Raw genomic sequence first — 27,107 nt, 5'->3', positions numbered from 1 at the left:
AATAAATTTAAATTGTGTATTTTATATAGCCAAAATACTGCTGAAAGATCTAAACTCACAACAGACTACATGACAGCTTTATCCTTGCTTTTTAAATGTTATCTAGTAAATAAAATCTAGCTAATCCTGCAGCCATATTACTTTTTATGCACGAAGAAGTAAGATATATATTGAAACAATGTTTAATGTTGAAAAATCCTTAATTGTCCTTTTTTTTCTTTTGTAATATCTTCCTTCCACTGTACATTTTTTCATTAATTGCACGTGTGACATCTGTGGACAACATCTTGAAATGGATAAGACCAAAGTCTGAAAGTAAAAAGAAATTAAACCTATATATATATATATAAACTATAAATGTGACAAAACACTTTGTAAAATTAATAAGATGACATAATCATATATCATATTTTTATACGACCGCAAAAAAATTTTTGTGGTCGTATATTGGTATGACGTTGGCGTCGTCGTCGTCCGGCGTCGTCCGAAGACACATTGGTTTTCGCACTCTAACTTTAGTTTAAGTGAATGGATCTCTATGAAATTTTACCACAAGGTTCAATACCACAAAAGAAAGGTTGGGATTGATTTTGGGGGTTATGGTACCAATAGTAAAGGAATTAGGGGCCAAAAAGGGGCCAAAAATAAGCATTTTTATACGCCCGTCAAATTTTTGACGGGACGTATTATGTTATACAAATGTCCGGCGTCCGTCCGTCTGTCTGTCCGTCTGTCTGTCCGTCTGTCTGTCCGGCGTAAACATGTCGCACTGTAACTTGAGAATGACTTATCCAAATTTCATGAAACTTAATATAGTTGTTTCTTATGATTGTCAAACGATCTGTATACTTTTTGGTGAAAATAAGATTAAAACTTTTTGAGTTACGGGACTTAGTAACTAAAACAGGTGTGTGTTTTTTTTCACATGTCGCGCCGTATCTCAAAAACAATTTATGATTATTGCTTAAAACTTTACACACTTCTTAGTTATATTAATCTTAAGATCTGTATACTTTTTGGTGATGATTCAAAATTTTATTTCTGAGTTATTGAGTATTTTGTTAAAAAGGGGGAGGGGCTTTTCACATGTCACGCCGTATCTCAAAAAAGATTTATGATTATTGCTTAAAATTTTACACACTTCTTAGTTATATTAATCTAAAGATCTGTATACTTTTTGGTTTTGATTCAAAATTTTATTTTATAGATATTGAGTTTTTTGTAAAAAAAAAGGGGGGGTTTTCGCATGTCACGCCGTATGTCAGAAACTATTTATGCTTATTGCATAAAAATTCACACACAAGACGACGGGCGTATCATGCGCTCATGGCGCAGCTGTTTATTGTAACTTCCAGACATAACTTGTGTGTTAGTGTATGGATCTCTCTGACATTGTACCACAAGGTTCCATATCACAAAAGGAATGCTGGGATTGATTTTGGGGGTAATTGCCTCAAAATTTTAGGAATTAGGGGCCAAAAAAGGGGCAAAAAACAAGCATTTTTCTAGTTTCATGACAATAACTTGTGTGTAAGTGTATGGATCTTTCTGAAATTGTACTACAAGGTTCCATATCACAAAGGGAAAGCTGGAATTGAGTTTGGGGGTAATTGCCGAAACATGTAGGAATTGGGGGCCAAAAAGGGGCCAAAAATAAGCATTTTTCTAGTTTCCAGACAATTACTTGTGTTCAAGTGTATGGATCTCTCTGAAATTGTACTGCAAGGTACCATACCACAAAGGGAAGGCTGGGATTGATGATGGGGGTAATTACCTCAATATTTTAGGAATTTGGGGCCAAAAAGGGGCAAAAAAACACATTTTTCTAGTTTCCAGACAATAACTTGTGTGTAAGTGTATGGATCTCTCTGAAATTGTACTACAAGGTACCATACCACAAAGGGAAGGCTGGGATTGAGTTTGGGTGTGATGAATCATAAGGGGGTTCAAAAAATTTGGGGACGGTGGGATTTTTTTTTTTTTTCCTTTTTTTTCTTTTTTTCCTATATTTTCTTTTAAAATTTTCCATTTTAAGTTGGTTATTTCTGATTTTTTTATTTAAAAGCAAATAATAATGATATGGTAGGAGATACACACCAAACAGGATGTGTAAATTATTATATAATAAGTATTGTGCAATAGCAAGAAATTTTCAATTGCACAGTATTGCACAATAGCAAGTAATCTTCAATTGCACAGTATTGCGCAATAGCAAGAAATCTTCAATTGCACAGTATTGCGCAATAGCAAGAAATATCCAATAGCACAATATTGCGCAATAGCAAGAAATTGTCAATTGTACAGTATTGCGCAATAGCAAGAAATATTTAATTGCACAGTATTGTGCAAATGAAGATACTTCGTATAAATTGCTTATTTCTTGACCAATTTCAATGGGGTTTTATTCTTGAATTCTGGGGGTTGTTTAATATGCTGAATCTAACCGTGTATTTAGTTTTTGGATTTTGGGCCAAGTTTTTAAATTGGTCCACATTGAGGTCCAAAGGGTCCAAAATTAAACTTTGTTTGATTTCATCAAAAATTGAATTATTGGGGTTCTTTGATATGCTGAATCTAACCGTGTATTTAGATTCTTAATTTTTGGTTCCGTTTTCAAATAAGTCTACATTAAGGTCCAAAGGGTCCAAAATTAAACTTAGTTTGATTTTCACAAAAATTTAATTCGTAGGGTTCTTTGATATGCTGAATCTAAACATGTATTTAGATTTTTGATTATGGGCCCAGTTTTCAAGTTGGTCCAAATCGGGGTCCAAAATTAAACTTTGTTTGATTTCAACAAAAATTGAATATATGGGGTTCTTTGATATGCTGAATCTAACCATGTATTTAAATTTTTGATTTTTGGGCCCCGTAATTAATTTTGTCCACATTGAGGTCGAAAGGGTCCAAAATTAAACTTTTGTTTGATTTCATCAAAAATTGAATTCTTGGGGTTCTTTGATATGCTGAATCTAACCATGTATTTAGATTTTGGATATTGGACCATAATAGGTGAATGTCCAATTTAAAATTTTTAAGTTCTTAGACCACATTCATTCTGTGTCAGAAACCTATGCTGTGTCAAATATTTAATCACAATCCAAATGCAAAGCTGTATCAAGCTTGAATGTTGTGTCCATACTTGCCCCAACTGTTCAGGGTTCGACCTCTGTGGTCGTATCAAGCTGCGCCCTGCGGAGCATTTTATTCTAGTTTCCAGACAATAACTTGTGTTCAAGTGTATGGATCTCTCTGAAATTGTAGTGCAAGGTACCATACCACAAAGGGAAGGCTTGGATTGATTTTGGGGGTAATTCCCTCAAAATTTTAGTAATTAGGGGCCATAAAAGGGCAAAAAAACAAGCATTTTTCTAGTTTCATGACAATAACTTGTGTGTAAGTGTATGGATCTTTATGAAATTGTACTGCAAGGTTCCATTTCACAAAGGGAAAGCTGGGTTTGAGTTTGGGGGTAATTGCCCTAAACGTTTAGGAATTTGGGGCCAAAAAGGGGCCAAAAAACAAGCATTTTTCTAGTTTCCAGACAATAACTTGTGTTCGAGTGTATGGATCTCTCTGAAATTGTAGTGCAAGGTACCATACCTCAAAGGGAAGGCTGGGATTGAGTTTGGGGGTGATGAATCATAAGGGGGTTCAAAAAATTTGGGGGGGGGGGGGGGGGATTTTTTTTTCATTTTTTTTCTTTAAAATTTTCCATTTTAAATTGGTTATTTCTGATTTATATATAAAAGCAAATAATAATGATATGGTTTGAATAGGTAAATTAAAAATTTTTAAGTTCTAAGACCACTTTCATTCTGTGTCAGAAACCTATGCTGTGTCAAATATTTAATTACAATCCAGATTCAGTGCTCTATCAAGCTTGAATGTTGTGTCCATACTTGCCCCAACTGTTCAGGGTTCGACCTCTGCGGTCGTATCAAGCTGCGCCCCAGCGGAGCATTTTATTTAAATGTTATTTAACAAATATTGACATCAAAAGTCTGTTCTGTATTGCCTACCTTTATAAACCAATTATACAAATCAATTAAACTAAACAAATGTGTGGATAAATACAAGATAAGAATGTGTCTGAAACTTTGCTTCACTATTTGAGAAAAAAAAAGTTATGGAATTGTTCTTCCCCACTATTTTAATCTGTTGACTGTCAGAGTGCCTCGATAAAGCAAAGTATTGTAAAAATAATTCTAAATGCTGTCTTCATGATTGATCACTCTATAGTTTAAACCAGAGGCTAGTAAAATTGCTCTAGCTATGTCTAAGCAAAATTGTTTTAAATTATAGTTAAAGGCCTTAATAAAATTTCTATTACCCTATTAACTGTATTAAGTGTATCTGCTCATTTAATCCTAAAACAATTATCTTTCCTTAAAAATGTCTACCCCCACCCCCCTTGATAAACCGAAATGGCAACAGTCAGTACAAAGGGGGGTATTCAAAGTGCACATTGCAAAAATACTCAAAACAGAAAGTGTTGTTCAACCAGAAAAAAAGATATATATATGTATCTGTCATTTGTGGATAGATGTCTTATTGGCAGTCATACCCCAGATCTCTAGTTTTATACCAAATTCATTATATAAGAAGATTAATATTCTTATTTTATTAGTAATACTTTCTAAAACAAATTGCCTTAATAATAAAAATAATATGTCTCCTGTGTTACACATTTTGATAATATATAAATTAATGCAGTAATATATTGTCTAATTTTTTTCTTCACTCTAAAAAGTTAAGAAGACACTTTAAATATCACTATTTTGAACTAAAAGAGCATATGCACTTATTCAAAATGGTGGAAATTCTAATCCAATGTACTTACCAAAAGATGTTATCCATAAATATGTGTAAACATCAATCTTCCTAAATCCAAGAGTCATGTCATCAGAAGAATACATCTGCACTAATCAATGTCAATACAGTTATTTGTAACTTTTTGATCAACATCCATTGTAAAATCCATATTTTGTTCATGATAGCTAGAAGACATCTTTGCTTGCCATGTGCATGCTCATGCCCAGTTCAAATTTTAAATTTGTTTGAGGTTGTTTAGGGTATTGTGACAGTGTGATCCCTTTGAAATGTGCCCCTTATAATAACTGTTAATTACCTAAATCTTGAATATTTGATATATATTATAATAAAAGAATATTGTTTGTTTTTTAGTCCCCTACAGACGAAGTTGAAGGGGACTTTAGGTTTGCACTCCGTCCGTCTGTCTGTCTGTCTGTCCGTCTGTCTGTCTGTCTGTCTGTCTGTCTGTCTGTCTGTCTGTCTGTCTGTCTGTCTGTCTGTCCATCTGTCTGTCTGTCCATCTGTCAGTCGGGCAAATCAGTTTTCCAGACTTTTTTTCTTCGTGCTTGAAGATATTGATTTGATATTTACAGGTCAAGTTCAATTTTCATATGATTTTAGCTTTTCTCTTTGTTCAGTTAAAGCCCTTTCCCTAGAATTAAATTTTTGATGAAATACTTATTAATTAGTAGATTTCTGTTCAAAGGGAAATAACTCATTTTTTAAAAGACAAAATGACATTTTGGATTTTTTTCCTTTTCTTTGGTAAATTATTTGAAGAATTTAGTGGTAGGTTTGTTTGTCATTCTTGAAGATATTGATTTGATAATTAGTATATAGTTTTATCATGACAAGTTATGGATCAAGTTAGAATTTCGTTCCATTACAATGAATTTGTAACCGGTAGGGGACTATGTATTGCAATGCAATACTCACAGAATGCTTGTTATCTTTATCTTTATGTTATGAGTTATAGTAACTACAGAAAAATGTATAAAAACATGTGCTTCCCTTCATTTGGCCTCAAACTATGTGTACATTTATAATGATCGATACTTCCTGTCTTCTTGCATTACACTGAGATAAATGGAAAACAGATGGCACATAACATTTATATCACTGGCTCATATTTCTGATTGCTCAACTTTTGCTCAACTACATGAAAACCAAAGATCAATTGCTCAACTTTTCCTCAACTATAAAAAGATCAAAGTCTGAATGTTCAACTTTTGCTCAACTACATGAAAGTTGATCAACTTTTCCTCAACTACAAAAAAATCAAAGTCTGAATGCTCAACTTTTGCTCAACTACATGAAAACCAAAGATCAATTGCTCAACTTTTCCTCAACTTAATGGCCAGCTTCAGTTGAGGGCCAGTTGAGCGACATCTATCCAACATACAGTGCTTGGCCAGGTTTGAGTTGAGCTAAATTGCTCAACACCTAGCCCTCAACTATTTTGCTTAAAACAGCTAGCCCTCAACTGTCCGCCACATGGCACTCAACTGGCCCTCAACTTTTTTTTCTGTAGAGGAACCAAAGTTGAAAAAGATATGTCGTAAATTCATTTTAATTTCAAATAATTTTAGCAACAATAGAAACTTTTCCATAGCAAATAATGATATTCAGAGGGTTGATAGATATACAGAGTAGTGATAGATATACAGAGTGGTGATAGATATACAGAGTAGAGATATATAAAGTGGTGAGTGATATGCAGAGTGGTGGTAGATATAAAGAGGGATGATAGATATACAGAGTGGTGATAGATATACAGAGTGGTGATGGATATACAGAGTGGTGGTAGATATACAGAATGGTGATAGATAACAAAGTGATGATAGATATATAAAGTTGTGAAAGATATGCAGAGTGGTGGTAGATATACAGAGTGGTGGTAGATATACAGAGGGTTGATAGATATACAGAGTAGTGATAGATATACAGAGTGTTGATAGATATACAGAGTGGAGATATATAAAGTGGTTAGAGATATGCAGAGTAGTGGTAGATATACAGAGTGGTGGTAGATATAAAGAGGGATGATAGATATACAGAGTGGTGATAGATATACAGAGTGGTTATAGATATGCAGAGCGGTGGTAGATATACAGAATGGTGATATATAAACGAAGTGGTGATAGATATACAGAATTGTGATAGATATACAGAGTGGTAGTAGATATACAGAGTGTTGATAGATATACAGAGTTGTGGTAGATATACAGAGTGGTGATATATATACAAAGTGGTGATAGATATGCAGAGTGGAAATAGATATGCAGAGTGGTGGTAGATATACAGAGTGGTGATAGATATACAGAGTGGTGATATATATACAAAGTGGTGATAGATATACAGAATGGTGATATATAAACGAAGTGGTGATAGATATACAGAATGGTGATAGATATACAGAGTGGTAGTAGATATACAGAGTGTTGATAGATATACAGAGTGGTGGTAGATATACAGAGTGGTGATAGATATACAAAGTGGTGATAGATATACAGAGTGAAGATAGATATGCAGAGTGGTGATAGATATACAGAGTGGTGATAGATATACAGAGTGGTGATAGATATACAAAGTGGTGATAGATATACAGAGTGGTGATCGATTAACAGAGTGGCGATATATACACAGAGTATTTATAGATATACAAACGAGAGATAGATATAGTGGAGATAGATATACAGAGTGGTGGTAGATATACAGAGTGATGTAAGATATATACAGATTGGTGATAGATATACAGAGTGGTGATAGATATACAGAGTAGTGGTAGATATACAGAGTGGTGATAGATATGCAGAGTAGTTGTAGATTACAGAATGTTGATAGATATGCAGAGTGGTGATAGATATACAGAGTAGTGATAGATATACAGAGTGGTGATAGATATACAGAGTGGTGATAGTTATAGTAGGAACTTGTTGAATGTCTTATAGTGATGGCAAATACATGTTGAATGTCCTATATCTAATGCAGGTACTTGTTGAATATCCTATTGGTAAAGTACGTGTAGGTACTTGTTGAATGTTCTATATAATTGTATATAACAGGTACATGTTGAATTCCTATTGTTATACTAGGAACTTGTTGAATGTCCTATAGTTATAGCAGTTCCTTGGAGAATGTCCCAAAGTTATAGCAGGTACTTGTTGAATGTCCTAAAGTCATAGATGGTACTTGATGAATGTTCTTTTGATTTCCCGTGTGGGTTATGGTTACCAGAAGTAGAGGTTGGCATGGTATCTAAAATTACCCATAGCACTAGACCAGTAAAACGTTTTGAAGCATTAAGGTAGAAGGTGTCTGGTTTGTCACAACGACCACCTGAACTATTACTGGCTGTCGGCCATGATAATAGAGGTAGAGATAGAGTTAGGCATTGACCTCTAAAATGGACCAAATCATTTATACATTTAAAAATTATAAACCAAATTCATGAAAAATCCCACACAGTGATTTTTTTCTGAGACTTATTTTTCTACATTCCAATACACTATGACAGCATGTTTTTTTGGTCTCCTAAACACCACAAAGGACCTACTTTGAGCACAAAAAAACACAATGTAGCAGAAAGGACCACAAAGGAGTTTATAGAACACAAAGGACCTTATAATCACTGTTTTGTAAGGAAATAGTATTTTTTTAAATCTGTATTTCATAAATGTCAATATATGCTTTGCTTTATCAAATTTTATTTTGGACAAAAACAAAGAATCTACAGAAATGTTCTTACGTTATGAATCTTAATTTGCTGTGAGGAACAAAAAGTGCACATGGTGCAATAAAAAAAGGACTGCACAGCTGTCTTTTGGGTATATGTTAAGTTGGGCTGTTTGATGAAACAGATAATAAACCTGTCTAGATAACCTCGATATGTAATTGTAATAAAAGTATATCATCATTCCGTGAAATATATGGCCTTGAAGAATGTATTTATGAAAAACTCTCTAAACTTTATACCTTCTAATAAAAAATTTGACAAAATGGTTTCTATTTCTCTCTTTTTTACATCAACAAACGATGAACGATGTCTTTGGTCGTCACTTGTCTAAATGTTTATTAAATATATATTATTGTATTTGATAAAGTTTATATGTTTTTAAAGACTGCATTTTTTAACACCGAAATTTTGAAAATGTCATGTTTTAAATACTATCATTCAATACAATAAATATAGTTGACCTATTGCTGATAAATTCTTAAAAACAGACTTATTGCATATAGTATTCTTCCTTAAATATAATCAAAGAAACAGTTTTTATACGCCCGCTTACGGGACGTATTATGGTATACCGTTGTCCGTCCGTCTGTCCGTCGTCAACATGTCGGAAATTAACTCAAAAATGCATAAAATTTTGGTGAATTGTTTATATCTATTGACGTGAGCTCCCTTTCGTTTTTTATAAAATTTAGATTTTACGTTTCCGAGTTATGGGGTTTTATTCATTTAAAAAAGGGGGATTTTCCAGTTTTTGGACAATAAGTCAAGAATGCTTTCACCAACTTGCAAGAAATTGTGGTGAATTGTTTATATCTATTGACATGAGCTACCTTCGATTTTTATAAATTTTAGATTTTACGTTTCCGAGTTACAGGGTTTTATTCATAAAAAAAAGGGGGGATTTTCCAGTTTTCGGACAAAAACTCAAAAATGCTTTCAGCAATTCTTATGAAACTTTGGTGAATTGTTTGTATGTATTGATGTAAGCTCCCTTTAGAATTTTATGAATTTTACATTTTACATTTCTGAGTTATAGGGTTTTATTCATTAAAAAAAGGGGTGATTTTCCAGTTTTTCGGACAGTAACTCAAAAATGCTGTCACCAATTCTCAAGAAACTTTGGTGAATTGTTTATATCTATTGTAAGTTCCCTTTTTATGCCCCGCCGTAGCGGTGGGGGCATCAAGATTTACCATTGTCCGTCTGTACTTACGTAGGTCCCAAAATTGGTTTCTGTTCTCTAACTTGAGTTTGCCTCAACCAAATGTTATGAAACTTATACACAATGCTTATTACCACAAAACACAGATCAAGTTTGAATTTTGGTTGCGTCACTTTAACCGTTCTAGAGTTATGCCCCTTTATAAATGGAAAAATTGCAAAATTTTAAGTTTCCGTTCTCTTACTTAAGTTTGCCTCAACCAAATGTTATGAAACTGATACACAATGCTTATTACCACAAAACACAGATCAAGTTTGAATTTTGGTGGCGTCACTTTAACCGTTCTAGAGTTATGCCTCTTTATAAATGGAAAAATTGCAAAATTTTTATTTTCTTCTAAATATCAAGTAATTAGATGACCGCAAAAAAATTTTTGTGGTCGTATATTGGTATGACGTCGTCGTCCTGCGTCGTCCGAAGACACATTGGTTTTCGCACTCTAACTTTAGTTTAAGAGAATGGATCTTTATGAAATTTTACCACAAGGTTCAATACCACAAAAGGAAGGTTGGGATTGATTTTGGGGGTTATGGTAATAACAGTAAAGGAATTAGGGGCCAAAAAGGGGCCAAAAATAAGCATTTTTGTAACTTCCAGACATAACTTGTGTGTTAGTGTATGGATCTCTCTGACATTGTACCACAAGGTTCCATATCACTAAAGGAATGCTGGGATTGATTTTGGGGGTAATTGCCTCCAAATTTTAGGAATTAGGGGCCAAAAAAGGGGCAAAAAACAAGCATTTTTCTAGTTTCATGACAATAACTTGTGTGTAAGTGTATGGATCTTTCTGAAATTGTACTACAAGGTTCCATATCACAAAGGGAAAGCTGGGTTTGAGTTTGGGGGTAATTGCCCTAAACGTTTAGGAATTTGGGGCCAAAAAGGGGCCAAAAAAAACATATTTTTCTAGTTTCCAGACAATAACTTGTGTTCAAGTGTATGGATCTCTCTGAAATTGTACTGCAAGGTACCATACCACAAAGGGAAGGCTGGGATTGAGTTTGGGGGTGATGAATCATAATGGGGGTTCCAAAAATTTTGGGGGGGGGATTTATTTTTTTTTCCTTTTTTTTCTTTTTTTCCTTTTTTGTTCCTTTTAAAATTTTCCATTTTAAGTTGGTTATTTCTGATTTATATTTAAAATCAAATAATAATGATATGGTAGGAGATACACACCAAACAGGATGTGTAAATTATTATATAATAAGTATTGTGCAATAGCAAGAAATTTTCAATTGCACAGTATTGCACAATAGCAAGAAATCTTCAATTGCACAGTATTGCGCAATAGCAAGAAATCTTCAATTGCACAGTATTGCACAATAGCAAGAAATATCCAATAGCACAATATTGCGCAATAGAAAGAAATTGTCAATTGTACAGTATTGCGCAATAGCAAGAAATATTTAATAGCACAGGATTGTGCAAAAGAAGATACTTCCTATAAATTGCCTATTTCTTGACCAATTTCAATGGGGTTTTATTCTTGATTTCATGGGGTTCTTTAATATGCTGAATCTAACCGTGTATTTAGTTTTTGGATTTTGGGCCCCGTTTTTAAATTGGTCCACATTGAGGTCAAAAGGGTCCAAAATTAAACTTTGTTTGATTTCATCAAAAATTGAATTATTGGGGTTCTTTGATATGCCGAATCTAACTGTGTATTTAGATTCTTAAATTTTGGTCCCGTTTTCAAATTGGTCTACATTAAGGTCCAAAGGGTCCAAAATTAAACTTAGTTTGATTTTAACAAAAATTGAATTCTTAGGGTTCTTTGATATGCTGAATCTAAACATGTATTTAGATTTTTGATTATGGGCCCAGTTTTCAAGTTGGTCCAAATCGGGGTCCAAAATTAAACTTTGTTTGATTTCAACAAAAATTGAATATATGGGGTTCTTTGATATGCTGAATCTAACCATGTATTTAGATTTTTGATTTTTGGGCCCCGTTATCAACTTTGTCCACATTGAGGTCAAAAGGGTCCAAAATTAAACTTTGTTTGATTTCATCAAAAATTGAATTCTTAGGGTTCTTTGATATGCTGAATCTAACCATGTATTTAGATTTTGGATATTGGACCATAATAGGTGAATGTCCAATTTAAAATTTTTAAGTTCTTAGACCACATTCAATCTTAGTTAGAAACCTATGCTGTGTCAAATATTTAATCACAATCCAAATCCAAAGCTGTATCAAGCTTGAATGTTGTGTCCATACTTCCCCCAACTGTTCAGGGTTCGACCTCTGCGGTCGTATCAAGCTGCGCCCTGCGGAGCATTTTATTTTTAAAGTTGGAGTTATCTTCCTTTGTCCATGATTATAGTTGAATCAACTACAATCAATGCTTTATACAATGCAATGTTTAATTTTGACTTCCACTGATAAAACACAGATCAAGTTGAATTGGGGTAGTGTCACTTAAACCATTATTGAGTTATGCCCCTTTATAAATCGAAAGATTGCAAAATTTTTAGTTTCCATTCTGAACTTATGTTTGCCCCAACCAAACATTATGAAACCTATACACAATATTCATTACCACAAAACTAAGATCAAGTACAAATTTTTTGTTTATGTTTTCTAACTTTAGTTTGCCTCAACCAAATGTTATGAAACTTATACACAATGCTTATTACTACACAACATAATACAGATTAAGTTTTTAGACACTTTTACCATTCTTGAGTTATGTCCCTTTATAAACAAAAAAATTGCTGAATTTTTCTTTTCTGTTCTCTAACTTTAGTTTGTCTCAACCAAATGTTATAAAACTTATACACAACCGTACTAGAGTTATGCGTGTTTACAAATAGAAAAATTGCTGAATTTTTAGTTTCTGTTCTCTACTTAAGTTAGCCTCAACCAAATGTTATGAGACATCCACACAATGCTTATTACCACAAAACTCAGATCAAGTTTAAATTTGGGTAGCGTCACTTTTACCATTCTTCAGTTATGTCCCTTTATAACTATATGATATGCAAGCGGGGGCATCATCTGTGTCCACATGTGGACACGATCCACATTTATTATTTTCATAAATTTCTAATATGACATTGAGAATTAATTGAACTTTATTTGTGTATAGTCTGACAACAGATTTACTAAGTATTGCACAACAGCAAGAAATCTTTAATTGAATATAAATTCAATTCATATAACCAATTTCAAGTTCTTTGACTACATTTATTCAGAAACCTATAATATGTCAAATATTTAATTACAATCCAAATTCAGACCTGAATCAAGCTTGAATATTGTGTCCATTTTTGCCCCAACTGTTCAGGGTTGGACCTCTGCGGGCGTATCTAGCTGCGCTCAGCGAAGCAGTTTATTTTATCACTGGATTGTGATTTTATGTCTTGTGTTAAAATATGCTAGTTTTCGAGTCAAAAGAGATTATTAGAATAAAATATAAGAGAAAAAGATTGAACAGAAACCATAGGAATATAAATCTTTCAAAATTTCTTTTTCGTGGATGAATTAGAATATTGTTTTGAACAGTCTTAAACAAACTTTTATTACTTTTTTCCTGGTTTGTGAACATTTATTGGTGGCAGTTGTTATATATTAGCAATATAACAGGTAAAGCTTTGACAATCATGTCACCTGTAATAACATTTACCTGTAAAAATTAAACTTTTTGGTTCAAAATTTAGAAACAGAACGAAGAGGTTTTCTCCTGTTTCTTAGCCACGGCCGGCCGGCTGGCCGGGTGTCATTCGGTTTATCAAGAGAAATGATCGAGAAAGAATATCTAACGGTGGTCAAGTATTGCGAGACGATCGTGAAAGCTCTGGTACCTGATCGTGAATGTAATTAAATGTAAATTCTACTTCAGAATGTGTGAAAAAATCGCTGAATTTTCAAAATGCGGAAATATCCGAACAAAAAAATATGTTTGTCAAAATGATTCAACTTCCTCAACAATACTGTGCAATAAGATAAAGAAAATATGCAGTACTTTATGAAAAAACACAAAAGGCACAATGCATGTCTATGGGATTAATTAAAAAAACACGTTTTATACGACCGCAAAAAAATTTTTGTGGTCGTATATTGGTATGACGTTGGCGTCGTCGTCGTCCGAAGACACATTGGTTTTCACACTCTAACTTTAGTTTAAGTGAAGGGATCTCTATGAAATTTTACCACAAGGTTCAATACCAGAAAAGGAAGGTTGGGATTGAATTTGGGGGTTATGGTACCAACAGTAAAGGAATGAGGGGCCAAAAAGGGGCCAAAAATAAGCATTTTTGTAACTTCCACACATAACTTGAGTGTTAGTGTATGGATCTCTCTGACATTGTACCACAAGGTTCCATATCACAAAAGGAATGCTGGGATTGATGTTGGGGGTAATTGCCTCAAAATTTTAGGAATTAGGGGCCAAAAAAGGGGCAAAAAACAAGCATTTTTCTAGTTTCATGACAATAACTTGTGTGTAAGTGTATGGATCTTTCTGAAATTGTACTACAAGGTTCCATATCACAAAGGGAAAGCTGGAATTGAGTTTGGGGGTAATTGCCGAAACGTTTAGGAATTGGGGGCCAAAAATAAGCATTTTTCTAGTTTCCAGACAATAACTTGTGTTCAAGTGTATGGATCTCTCTGAAATTGTACTGCAAGATACCATACCACAAAGGGAAGGCTGGGATTGATGATGGAGGTAATTGCCTCAATATTTTAGGAATTAAGGGCCAAAAAGGGGCAAAAAACAAGCATTTTTCTAGTTTCAGGACAATAACTTGTGTGTAAGTGTATGGATCTTTCTGAAATTGTACTACAAGGTTCCATATCACTAAGGGAAAGCTGGGTCTGAGTTTGGGGGTAATTGCCCTAAACGTTTAGGAATTTGGGGCCAAAATGGGGCCATAAAACACATTTTTCTAGTTTCCAGACAATAACTTGTGTTCAAGTGTATGGATCTCTCTACTGCAAGGTACCATACCACAAAGAGAAGGCTGGGATTGAGTTTGGGGGTGATGAATCATAAGGGGGTTTCAAAAATTTGGGGGGGGCGGGGGGTTTTCTTTTTTTCCTTTTTTTTTTCTTTTAAAATTTTCCATTTTAAGTTTGTTATTTCTGATTTATATTTAAAAGCAAATAATAATGATATATGGTAGGAGATACACACCAATTGCAAACAGGATGTGTAAATTATTATATAATAAGTATTGTGCAATAGCAAGAAATTTTCAATTGCACAGTATTGCACAATAGCAAGAAATCTTCAATTGCACAGTATTGCGCAATAGCAAGAAATCTTCTATTGCGCAATAGCAAGAAATATCCAATAGCACAATATTGCGCAATAGCAATAAATTGTCAATTGTACAGTATTGCACAATAGCAAGAAATATTTAATTGCACAGTATTGTGCAAAAGAAGATACTTCGTATAAATTGCTTATTTCTTGACCAATTTCAATGGGGTTTTATTCTTGAATTCTTGGGGTTCTTTATTTAATATGCTGAATCTAACCGTGTATTTACTTTTTGGATTTTGGGCCCCGTTTTTAAATTGGTCCACATTGAGGTCCACAGGGTCAAAAATTTAATTATTGGGGTTCTTTGATATGCTGAATCTAACCGTGTATTTAGATTCTTAATTTTTGGTTCCATTTTCAAATTGGTGTACATTAAGGTCCAAAGGGTCCAAAATTAAACTTAGTTTGATTTTAACAAAAATTGAATTCTTAGGGTTCTTTGATATGCTGAATCTAAACATGTATTTAGATTTTTGATTATGGGCCCAGTTTTCAAGTTGGTCCAAATCGGGGTCCAAAATTAAACTTTATTTGATTTCAACAAAAATTGAATATATGGGGTTCTTTGATATGCTGAATCTAACCATGTATTTAGGTTTTTGATTTTTGGGCCCCATTATCAGCTTTGTCCACATTTAGGTCAAAAGGGTCCAAAATTAAACTTTGTTTGATTTCATCAAAAATTAAATTCTTGGGGTTCTTTGATATGCTGAATCTAACCATGTATTTAGATTTTGGATATTGGACCATAATAGGTGAATGTCCAATTTAAAATTTTTAAGTTCTTAGACCACATTCATTCTGTGTCAGAAACCTATGCTGTGTCAAATATTTAATCACAATCCAAATGCAAAGCTGTATCAAGCTTGAATGTTGTGTCCATACTTGCCCCAACTGTTCAGGGTTCGACCTCTGTGGTCGTATCAAGCTGCGCCCTGCGGAGCATTTTATTTGTACCTATAATGGTCATATTTCAATATATCATGATATATTTGAAATTTAATCTTTTTTGTGTCCGAAAGTACAGTAAAATAAAAGAATGCTCTTCCATTTAAATCGTTCATTTGTTTATGAAAACCTTGAATTTTGTTGATTTTTCATCAAACTTGATGGTGAAGGATCAGGCAACGCATTATTTTGATCGTGAAAGATAATGCGTGACCAGACTTAATAATCAGAAATCAATATTTCTTTTACCACTTGATATACCTGCAACTGGTTGAAGCCTGTAATTTTTTTGATAAGAACAAACATGAAAGCTATCATTTGTTTTTTAAATTCAACACTTTACCTCTAAAAAAAACCAAACTTAAAACGTGTCTAAATGAGTGTGAAAAATTAAGCTCTGAGAATCGGACTAGTACAATTCAGGCAGACCACCACTATTTGGCCAATAATATGGGTATGCAACGTTTAAACCAAAAAGTTAACCATCAACCAAAAACTTATAGCAAAAACAGCATCTTTCATGAAAAATTTGAGATTGAACGATAACCAACATTTAGTGCAACAATACTTTCTTAAGTTATATGTATCTTTGTATAAAACGTAGCAGATGTGGATTGATTTCCAATGAGATAACTATATATTACAGACTAAAGAATACCAGAGCACAAATGCTGAAATGTCTCGTCTGCTTTACTTATGATAGTATATTTGTTGAACTTCTGTAATATTAAGGGTTTTACTAGAAGTGTCACATACGCTTAAAATTGTCAGTGATTCATAAAAAGAGGTCAAGGTCAGATGAACCATGCCATACAGATCTCTACAAAAATCCTGTACACCAAAGATAGGTGTTCCGATGTTTACAGTACCTTAGAAACTGACAAATGTAAAAGTTATGTTTGGCCAATTAATTCAGAACATGAGGTCGAAAGTATATGAACCCTGACCGTCAGTCAGACACAGACATCTTACTATCATTCAATATATATCAAATACAATTGACGTCATATATGAAACATGCAGACAGACATGTACACCATACACCAAATACCGTGGCCCTATATCATACAGGTATGTAAGCTTTATAAATATAATGGGCATAAAAATGAGAATTCAAAGTTATAAATACAAAATAAAACATCTTAATGTATAAAAAACAATACTTATGAAGGACGGACAAATTGACTGGTATTGATACAATTTACCAAAATATCACATTTTTTCTTCATAAAAGAATGACAACAAACACACTGATTTACCAAAATGCTGCAGTTGTTGTCTGGAAAATGCATACTGAAGATACACTGAAAAGAGTAGCAATCAAAATATCAAGGACAGTATAAAAATAAATAAAAAAGTTTTCATGTGAATTTATTTATTACTTTTGGTATTTGATATTTTAGGCTAACAAGGGAGATAAATCTGTCAGTGGCCACGGAGCTGGAGGTGATGTACAGTTGGATGAAATTGCAGAGGAGCCATTTGGTTTGTATTATTTATTAGAAGGAATTTTTTTACCAAATCAAACAATTTTTCTTTTCTCTAACTGTAATATTTATAGTAAGTTTACTAAAACATGTATTTGTGTACATGAACATTGAATTTGGCTACTGTCTTTGTGTGACATCTATCAATAAGGCCCATTGTTGGAATCTAGCTCTTTTTTCACATTTTTGAGTTAAATGTAATAACCAAATATTGCTGTAAAATATTAAACATATCGTTTAAACTGGATTTAAGTAAATAGTGAAAAATGAAAAATGTAAAATAACAACATGCTACTTCTGTCTGTTGGAGCAAAGATCTGAAAAATAAGTATCTCGAGGCTTTCATTTCAAGTACATTTGTATTCATCATTAATGATACAATACAGGATTGTATTAATTACTCAGAAAGAAATATGTATACCCTGTTCAGGGGATTCTCCACTGAAAATACTATAGACCTTATTTGGTTTTCCTTGAAGATATAATATGAAATAGTGTGAATCAATATTTTAGTTCAGAATATCCCATTTATATCTCTGTGCTTAATGTTTGGTCATAATTGATAATGGGAAAGTCCATCATTACAGTAGAAAAATCTTTATTACCGGTAAGAATATTCCAAAATCTTTCACAATTTTAAATAATTTTTTTTATGTGTTTTTTTTTATCTGTCAGCACTTTCTACATTTTCAATTTTCAGATCTGAGTAATAGTTTTTTTTCAAGATTTTTGTTTAACATAAAAGGGCATACAATGTCAGAAGATTTGTATATCTGATTACCAGACAGTATGATGCCTGTAATATATATAATATTTATTTAAGATAAAAGGCTTGAATTTTGACAGACACAATAAATTAAAATGACATACAGGTATAGCACTAGACATGAATAGTTACAGACACAAATGATTTATATGTTTACTAAAAAATTATAATTTAAAAAATGAAATTATGGAAAATTGTCATGATATTTTGATATTAGACTAGATTTTAATAAATAAATTATATAGACTAGATTATCACTGCAGCCTAATACCCTAGGATGACCCACAAAAGTTATTGAAACTAATTTCCAGTGGGGTCCTTCATATAATAATGAAAACAAACTGTCTCATTTATATGGCAGTCCTCATTTCCCTACATGAATCTAATTTCAAAAGTTTGAATGGTAATTCAATAAAGTTCAAACTGTAGTTTTTTAAGTACTTGCAAGATATGTGTATGTTGCACCTCATGTCTGTACATGTACAGTGTTCTTAATATTGAATTGGCTTTGAGTCACACAAATTATTGTTTAAACATATTGAATTTCTTATGTTTACATTAAAGGTTGTCAATTCTTATTCATAGGATTTTATAAGATGGGTAAATAAACGAGTTTTTATGAAAAAAAATTGATAAATAATGCATATTCATTGAAATGAAGATTAACAGCACACTAACATGTGTATCTGCATCCTTATCAAGTTTGTTTTGTTTTTTTCTCGCCTGCGACTGAAAAGTTGCAGTATGCAAGACAGGGATTACTATCTGGTGGCGGTGTAAACTATTTGTATAAAGCCTTATATTTCAGAAGCTATAAGACCTGGATGCTTCATACCTTGTATGCAGATACCTTATGTTAGGAAGTTTTCGTTAGTCATATGTCCATTGTCCTTGATCTCATTTTCATGGTTCAGCGACTGCTTGGAAAAAAAAAAAGTTTTTTTGTCATGTGAATTTCTCACTTATTATGAGTAATAGGATAACTATATTTAGTATATGGTTCCTTGCAAGGTCTACTATTCAGTTAGACGGGACCTGACCCTGATCTCCTTTCATGGATCACTGATCAAGGTTAAAGTTATGTGATAAGGTCTGTTTCTCAGATACTATAAGCAGTAGGTCAACTATATGTGGTGTATGGAATGATTGTAAGGGGTACATGTCAGTCTGGCAGGTTTCATCTGACCTTGACCTCATTTTCATAGTTCATTGGTCAGTGTTAAGTTTTTGTGTTTTGGTCTGTTTTTCCAGTACCATTAGCAATTCAACTATATTTGGTGTATAGAATAATTGTAAGGTGTACATGTCTGTCTGACAGGATTTATCTGACCTTGACCTCATTGTAATGGATCTCTAAAAATGTAAAGTTTATGTGATACTTGTAGTAAAACCTTTATCTTTAAGACTTTCAACATAAAATCAATGGTCAGTAAAGCAGCTGTGAAAATGTAGCGTGTGCACTCTTGTAGTATATATACACTTCCACAACCATAAAACATTTTAATTTCTACATGTACTTTTGACAAATATAATCTACCATATGTTGTCTGTTTTAAATAATATCCTTATCTATGTACACTTCAGTGCTAAAATAAATGCACAAAGATTTTCAAATATGGTTGTAAGACTACCATTCAGAATAAATAATTAGTATAGGGGCCCAAAGTTTTTCTAATGCAAAAACTCTGTTGTATTTTCTTGCCATATATAATTTTAAATTATAAAAGTTTTTTTTCAGTCTATTTTTCAATTCAAGTGCATTTGGAAGCTTTTCTTCTTGCTTGCATTTGTACATGTATTTTTTAACAAAAATTACGAAGAAATTTAAAAATAAGCTTTCTTCTCAAAACCTAGAAAAAATGCTTTTTGTTGAATTCAGTGTTTACAAGGAAATTTTTCAAACAAGCACAGAACAAATCTAAAACACTTGATGTCACTTAACAATCATAAAATAAATGTCCAATAGTTGTATCTCCACATCTACAAAAAGAATATAACTTTGTGTCTTTGATTTTAATTATACCCCACGAACAAAGTTCAGTAGTGTATAATCTTTTTGACCAATCAATCTGTCAGTCCTTCCGTCCTTCAGTCCACCAGTCCTATTCTTGTCATCGCAACTCCTCTGAAACCACACAACAGAATTTCATGAAACTTTGTAGATAATAAGGACATAATACATATAATATGTAGATGTGAATATCGGCAGGAAGTTATGATTCAATTTTTATACGACTGCAAAAAAATTTTGCGGTCGTATATTGGTATGATGTTGGTGTCGTCGTGGTTCGGCGTCGTTGTCGTCCGAAAACACATTGGTTTTCGCACAATAACTTCAGTTTAAGTAAATGGATCTCTATGAAATTTTACTATAAGGTTCAATACCACAAAAGGAAGGTTGGGATTGATTTTGGGGGTTATGGTACCAACAGTTAAGGAATTAGGGGCCAAAAAGGGGCCAAAAATAAGCATTTTTGTAACTTCCAGACAATAACTTGTGTGTTAGTGTATGGATCTCTCTGACATTGTACCACAAGGTTCCATATCACAAAGGGAATGCTGGGATTGATTTTGGGGGTAATTGCCTATAAATTTTAGGAATTAGGGGCCAAAAGAGGGGCAAAAAACAAGCATTTTTCTAGTTTCATGACAATAACTTGTGTGAACCAGTAAGTGTATGGATCTTTCTGAAATTGTACTACAAGGTTCCATATCACAAAGGGAATGCTGGAATTGCGTTTGGGGGTAATTGCCCAAAACGTTTAGGAATAAGGGGCCAAAAATAAGCATTTTTCTAGTTTCCAGACAATAACTTGTGTTCAAATGTATGGATCTCTCTGAAATTGTACTGCAAGGTACCATACCATAAAGGGAAGGCTGGGATTGATTTTGGGGGTAATTGCCTGAAAATTTTAGGAATTAAGGGCCAAAAAGGGGCAAAAAATAAGCATTTTTCTAGTTTCAGGACAATAACTTGTGTGTAAGTGTATGGATCTTTATGAAATTGTACTACAAGGTTCCATATCACAAAGGGAAACCTGGGTTTGAGTTTGGGGGTAATTGCCCTAAACATTTAGGAATTTGGAGTCAAAAAGGGGCCAAAAAACAAGCATTTTCCTAGTTTCCAGACAATAACTTGTGTTCAAGTGTATGGATATCTCTGAAATTGTACTGCAAGGTACCATACCACAAAGGGAAGGCTGGGATTGAGTTTGGGGGTGATGAATCCTAAGGGGGTTCAAAAAATTGGGGGGGGGGGATTTTTTTTTTCCTTTTTTTATTCTTTAAAATTTTCCATTTTAAGTTGGTTATTTTTATACGACCGCAAAAAAATTTTGAGGTCGTATATTGGTATGACGTTGGCGTCGTCGTCGTCGTCGTCGTCGTCCGAATACACAATGGTTTTCGCACTCTAACTTTAGTTTAAGTGAATGGATCTCTATGAAATTTTACCATAAGGTTCAATACCACAATAGGAAGGTGGGGATTGATTTTGGGGGTTATGGTACCAACAGTTAAGGAATTAGGGGCCAAAAAGGGGCCGAAAATAAGCATTTTTGTAACTTCCAGACATAACTTGTGTGTTAGCATATGGATCTCTTTGACATTGTACCACAAGATTCCATATCACAAAGGGTCAATGCTGGGATTGATTTTGGGGTTAATTGCCTCAAAATTTTAGGAATAAGGGGCCAAAAGGGGGCAAAAAACAAGCATTTTTCTAGTTTCATGACAATAACTTGTGTGTAAGTGTATGGATCTTTCTGAAATTTTACTACAAGGTTCCATTTCACAAAGGGAAAGCTGGAATTGAGTGTTGTGGTAATTGCCCAAAACGTTTAGTAATAAGGGGCCTAAAAAGGGGTTTAAAATAAGCATTTTTTAGTTTCTAGACAATAACTTGTGTTCAAGTGTATGGATCTCTCTAAAATTGTATTACAAGGTAACATACCACAAAGGCAAGGCTGTTATTGAGCTTGGTTTGGGGGGAAAGGGGGGCGGGGGTGATTAATCATAAGGGGGGCGGGGGTCAAAAAAGGGGTAATTTTTTTTTTTCCTTTTTTTTTTGTTTAAAATTTACATTTTAAGTTAGTTATTTTTTATCACGAAGAGAAAGTAGGAATTGAGTTTTGGGGTTAATTGCTCAAACATTTATGAATAAGGGGCCAAATATTGGTCAAAAATAAGGATTTTTTTAGTTTGCAACAAAAACTTGTGTTCAAGTGTATGGATCTCTGTGAAATTGTATTGCAATGTACCATACCACAAATTGAAGGTTGTGATTGAGGTGGGGGATGATGAATCAAAAGGGGGTTGAAAAAATGTGTGGGAGGTAGGATTTTTTTTTTTCCTTTTTTTTTCTTTAAAATTTTCCATTTAAAGATGGTTGTTTCAGATTTATATATGAAAGAAAATAATAATGATACGGTTATATATCATGAGGAATTGAAATTTAAAATTATGTATATTGGAAATTTAAGTTACATTGGAAAGTAATAATTGGCTTTGGTGGGGGGGGGGGGGGGGTGGTTATGGCTCTAATGTTTAAGGAATAAGGGGAAAAAAGGTTAAAAAACAAGGGTTTCCATTTTAATAGACAAATAATTGAGTAAAGAACATTATTTAAAAGCAGTGTAAGGTTGGTAATTCAAACTCATTTAAATATCTCATCTACACTGCTTTTAAATGATGTAAATTGGAAATTTACCAATAACTTTATTGTTAATAAATGCATTGGAAATTTGCCAACAATTTTAGTGTAATAAACTTCATTGGAAATTTGCCAATATGAAGTCATTTTCTATTTTTATAGCCTTATGATGTAGTTGAATTATTTAATACTTTTATGATGTGTTTAAATGGGGTTTTATCATGTTTATGGTTGCAAATTTATTGTTTTAGTATAATAAACTCCATTTAAAATTTGCCAATAAAAAAAATTTTTGTTTATTTTTAGCTATGATTATGATGTCATTTTCTATTTTACTTTTATGGTTGCAAAGAAATTTTTATTTTTAGATATTACTGTTAAATGATGCTGATTAAGGTTTTTGCTATGTTTAGCCATGACTATGATGTCATTTTCTATTTTAATATCTGTTATGATGTATTTAAATGGGCTTTTATGGTTACAAAGGAATTTTATTTTTAGATATTACTATAAAATGTTGCTGATGCTGATTAAGGATTTTGTTTATTTTTAGCCATGACTATGATGTCATTTATTACCTTTATGACTATTTTAATACCTTTATGATGTAATTTCCATTTTTAGATATTACTGTTAAATGATGCTGATTAAGGTTTTTTTGCTATGTTTAGCCATGACTATGATGTCATTTTCTATTTTAATATCTTTATGATGTATTTAAATGGGCTTTTATGGTTACAAAGGAATTTATTTTTAGATATTACTTTAAATGTTGCTGATTAAGGATTTTTGTTTATTTTTAGCCATGACTATGATGTCACTTTCTATTTTAATACCTTTATGATGTATTTAAATGGGCTCCCATGTATTTAGATTTTTGATTATTTATACATGTTACCAAATTGGTCCACATTGAACAAAAACGGTCCAAATTTCAACTTTATTACATTACATCAAACATTGAATTCTACATATTCTTTGATATATTGAAATTAACAAACAATTTAGTTTATGGATATTCCACCATAATAGGTAAATTAAATTTTTTCCAGTTCTTACACCACATTCATCCTGTGTCAGAAACCTATGCTGTGTCAAATATTTAATGACAATCCAAAGTCATAGCTGTATCAAGCTTGAATTTTGTGTCCATACTTGCCCCAACTGTTCAGGGTTCGACCTCTGCGGTCGTATCAAGCTGCGCCCCAGCGAAGCATTTTATTGATTTTGGGAGTTATGGTACCAATGGTTTAGGAATCAGGGGCCAAAAACAAGCATTTTTGTATTTTCAGGACAATAACTTGTGTGTAAGTGTATGGATCTCTCTGAAATTGTACCACAAGGTTCCATATCACAATGGGAAGGCTTGGATTGAGTTTGGGGGTAATTGTCCCAAATGTTCTGGAATTAGGGGCAAAAAATGGGCCAAAAACAAGCATTTTTCTTGTTTCCAGACAATAACTTGTGTTTAAGTGTATGGATCTCTCTGAATTTGTAATACAAGGTTCTATACCACAAAGGGAAGGCTGGGATTGAGTTTGGGGGTAATTACTTCAAGGAGGGGGTTCAAAAAGTTAGAGGGGACTATTTTTTCCAATTTTTTTTGGGGGTTCATATTTTTTTTCTTCGAGATGTTTCAAAATTTCAAATTTTTTTTTTTTAATTTTTTTGGTGGGGGGGGGGGGGGGGGGGGGGGGTGGGGGCACAGGGGATTTTTTTCATAATTTTTTTTCTAAAAATTTTCCATTTTTACATTGATTATTTCTGATTTATATATAAAAGCAACAAATACTGATATGGCAGGAGATACACACCAAACAGGGTGTGTAAATTATTATGTATAACAGATTAACAGTATTGCGCAATAACAAGAAATCTTCAATTGCACAGTATTTCGCAATAGCAAGAAATCTTCAATTGCACAATAGCAAGAAATCTTCAATTGCACAGTATTGCGCAATAGCAAAAAATCTTCAATTGCACAGTATCGCACAATAGCAAGAAATCTTCAATTGAAAAATAAATACAAATCTTTTAACCAATTTCAATGGGATTAATTTAAAGTCTTTAATTTTGGGGGGTTCTAACCTTGTATTACTATTTTGGATATTGGGCCCCATTTTTAAATTGGTCTACATTGAGGTCCAAAGGTTCCAAAATTAAATTTTGTTTGATTTCATCAAACACTGAATTATTGCAGCTCTATGATATGCTGAATCTTATTGTGCATTTAGATTTTTTATTTTGGGCCCTGTTTTCACATTAGTCCATATTAAGGTTTGAAGGGTCCAAAATTAAACTGTGTTTGTTTTCAACTAAAATTAAATTTTTAGTGTTTTTTTATGTGCTGAATATAACCATGTTGTTAGATTTTGGATATCAGACCATACTAGGTAAATTAAATGTCCCATTTCAAATTTTTAAGATCTTTGACCACATTTATTTTGTGTCAGAAACCTATATAATTGTCAAAAATTTGATCACAATTCAAATTCAGACAGTATCAAGCTTGAATATTGTGTCCAAACTTGCCCCAACTGTTCAGGGTTCGATCTCTGTGGTAGTATCAGGCTGCACTTGGGGAAGCATTTTATTATCAGTTGACTTTTGTAGGAGATATAAGTCTTTGGACTAAGGAATTGGGTGAGATTTTGTTTGCCCAGTGACAATGTGGGGGCAAAGGGGGGGTATGTGAGTGTGCTCACAAAGGTTCTTTAATTATATATGAATTTGATATTTTTGCTGCTAGTAATTTGTTCCAAAAAAATATCCTGTGGAGTAATATTATCTAAATTAGTATCAGTGTTTTCCCTAATACACTGTTTTACCTCCATATATTTGGTATTAAACTGTAATAGGGCATACTTAAACTTTTTGTTTAATCTGATCAAATGTTAGAAAGTCACTCCTTTAATAGTCAGCAAAGTGTCAAGGTTTTGCACACCAGCAACTCCCCATTTATTATATAATGGGAAATCTTCTGTTTGTACAAAAGTCAAGATATCAAGAGAGAGGCATTCCTTGACCTCAGTTATAATATGTGGTTTAGATGCATGTAAAGCTTGAAAGATGTCCTTCCAAAAAGGATTTCTGAGTTTATTACTAATCTCCAATAGTTTGAAACTTTGTAAAGAAATAGATCTTACACCTCCAAATGTGTTCAATATCAGTTAAAGAATATTTTGCCAGTAGCGGAGAGGGCATTAAGTTTTACCCTTGTCTGTCTGTACGTCCGTACGTCCGTCCCGCACATCCGTACATCCCAAAATTGGTTTCCGTTCTCTAACTTTAGTTTGCCTCAACCAAATTTTATGAAACTTATACACAATGCTTATTACCACAAAACACAGATCAAGTTTGAATTTCGGTGGCATCACTTTTACTGTCCCATGGACACATTCCCCATTTATTTCTGTTTTTCCATCCCATATAAAGTTAAAAAATAATCTGTTGATTTCATTCAACATGGATTGACATATATTAGGTAAAGAGGTAAGCAAATGAATTAATTTTGGAAGTGCAAGAGTCTTAATAACTGTAACTTCCCATGCAGTGTTACATGTAGCTTCCTATGCTGCCAACTTTTCAGCACTTTTTAAATCGCAATTATTATATGACCGCCAAAAATTCGTATATTGGTATGACGTTGTCGTCGTCGTCGTCCGAAGACACATTGGTTTTCGCACAATGACTTTAGTTTAATTCAATGGATCTCTATGAAATTTTACAATAAGGTTCAATACCACAAAAGGAAGGTTGGTATTGATTTTGGGGGTTATGGTACCAACAGTCAAGGAAAAAGGGGCCAAAAATAAGCATTTTTGTAACTTCCAGACAATAACTTGTGTGTTAGTGTATGGATCTCTCTGACATTGTACCACAAGGTTCCATATCACAAATGGAATGCTGGGATTGATTTTCAGGGTAATTGCCTCAAAATTTTAGGAATTAGGGGCCAAAAAGTGGCAAAAACAAGCATTTTTCTAATTTCAGGACAATAACTTGTGTGTAAGTGTATGGATCTTTATGAAATTGTACTACAAGGTTCCATGTCTCAAAGGGAAAGCTGGGTTTGAGTTAGGGGGTAATTGCCCTAAACATTTAGGAATTTGGGGCCAAAAAGGGGCCAAAAATAAGCATTTTTCTAGTTTCCAGACAATAACTTGTGTTCAAGTGTATGGATCTCTCTGAAATTGTACTGCAAGGT

The 27,107-nt window shown here is 33.2% G+C and overlaps 1 protein-coding gene and 1 long non-coding RNA gene across 9 annotated transcripts in view; both read left to right on the top strand.

Moving 5' to 3' along the window:
* Positions 1–27,107, top strand: part of LOC127702978 (nuclear transcription factor Y subunit beta-like) — a 298,592-nt gene that overhangs the window by 34,968 nt on the left and 236,517 nt on the right. For all 7 annotated transcript variants that reach the window (XR_007982618.1, XR_007982624.1, XR_007982628.1 and 4 more), the window contains exon 7: positions 17,400–17,481. Coding sequence is in view for 2 of the 7 variants with exons in the window: in XM_052207366.1 (XP_052063326.1) it covers positions 17,400–17,481 (82 nt within the window). In the remaining 5 variants the exon portion in view is untranslated. The remainder of the gene's footprint in view (positions 1–17,399; positions 17,482–27,107) is intronic.
* Positions 262–16,050, top strand: LOC127703231 (uncharacterized). 2 transcript variants are annotated; one of them, XR_007982836.1, is made up of 3 exons: positions 262–1,886; positions 10,582–11,750; positions 15,688–16,050. It is a non-coding gene; the product is annotated as an uncharacterized LOC127703231 (long non-coding RNA). The 2 variants fall into 2 exon arrangements; XR_007982839.1 differs by having other exon boundaries at positions 10,582–11,866; positions 15,804–16,049.

The sequence above is a fragment of the Mytilus californianus genome, unplaced genomic scaffold, assembly GCF_021869535.1.
Source record: "Mytilus californianus isolate M0D057914Y unplaced genomic scaffold, xbMytCali1.0.p SCAF_1, whole genome shotgun sequence".
NCBI lineage: Eukaryota > Metazoa > Mollusca > Bivalvia > Mytilida > Mytilidae > Mytilus > Mytilus californianus.
Note: the sequence above shows the minus strand (reverse complement) of the source record. Positions and strands in the feature narration are given on the sequence as shown.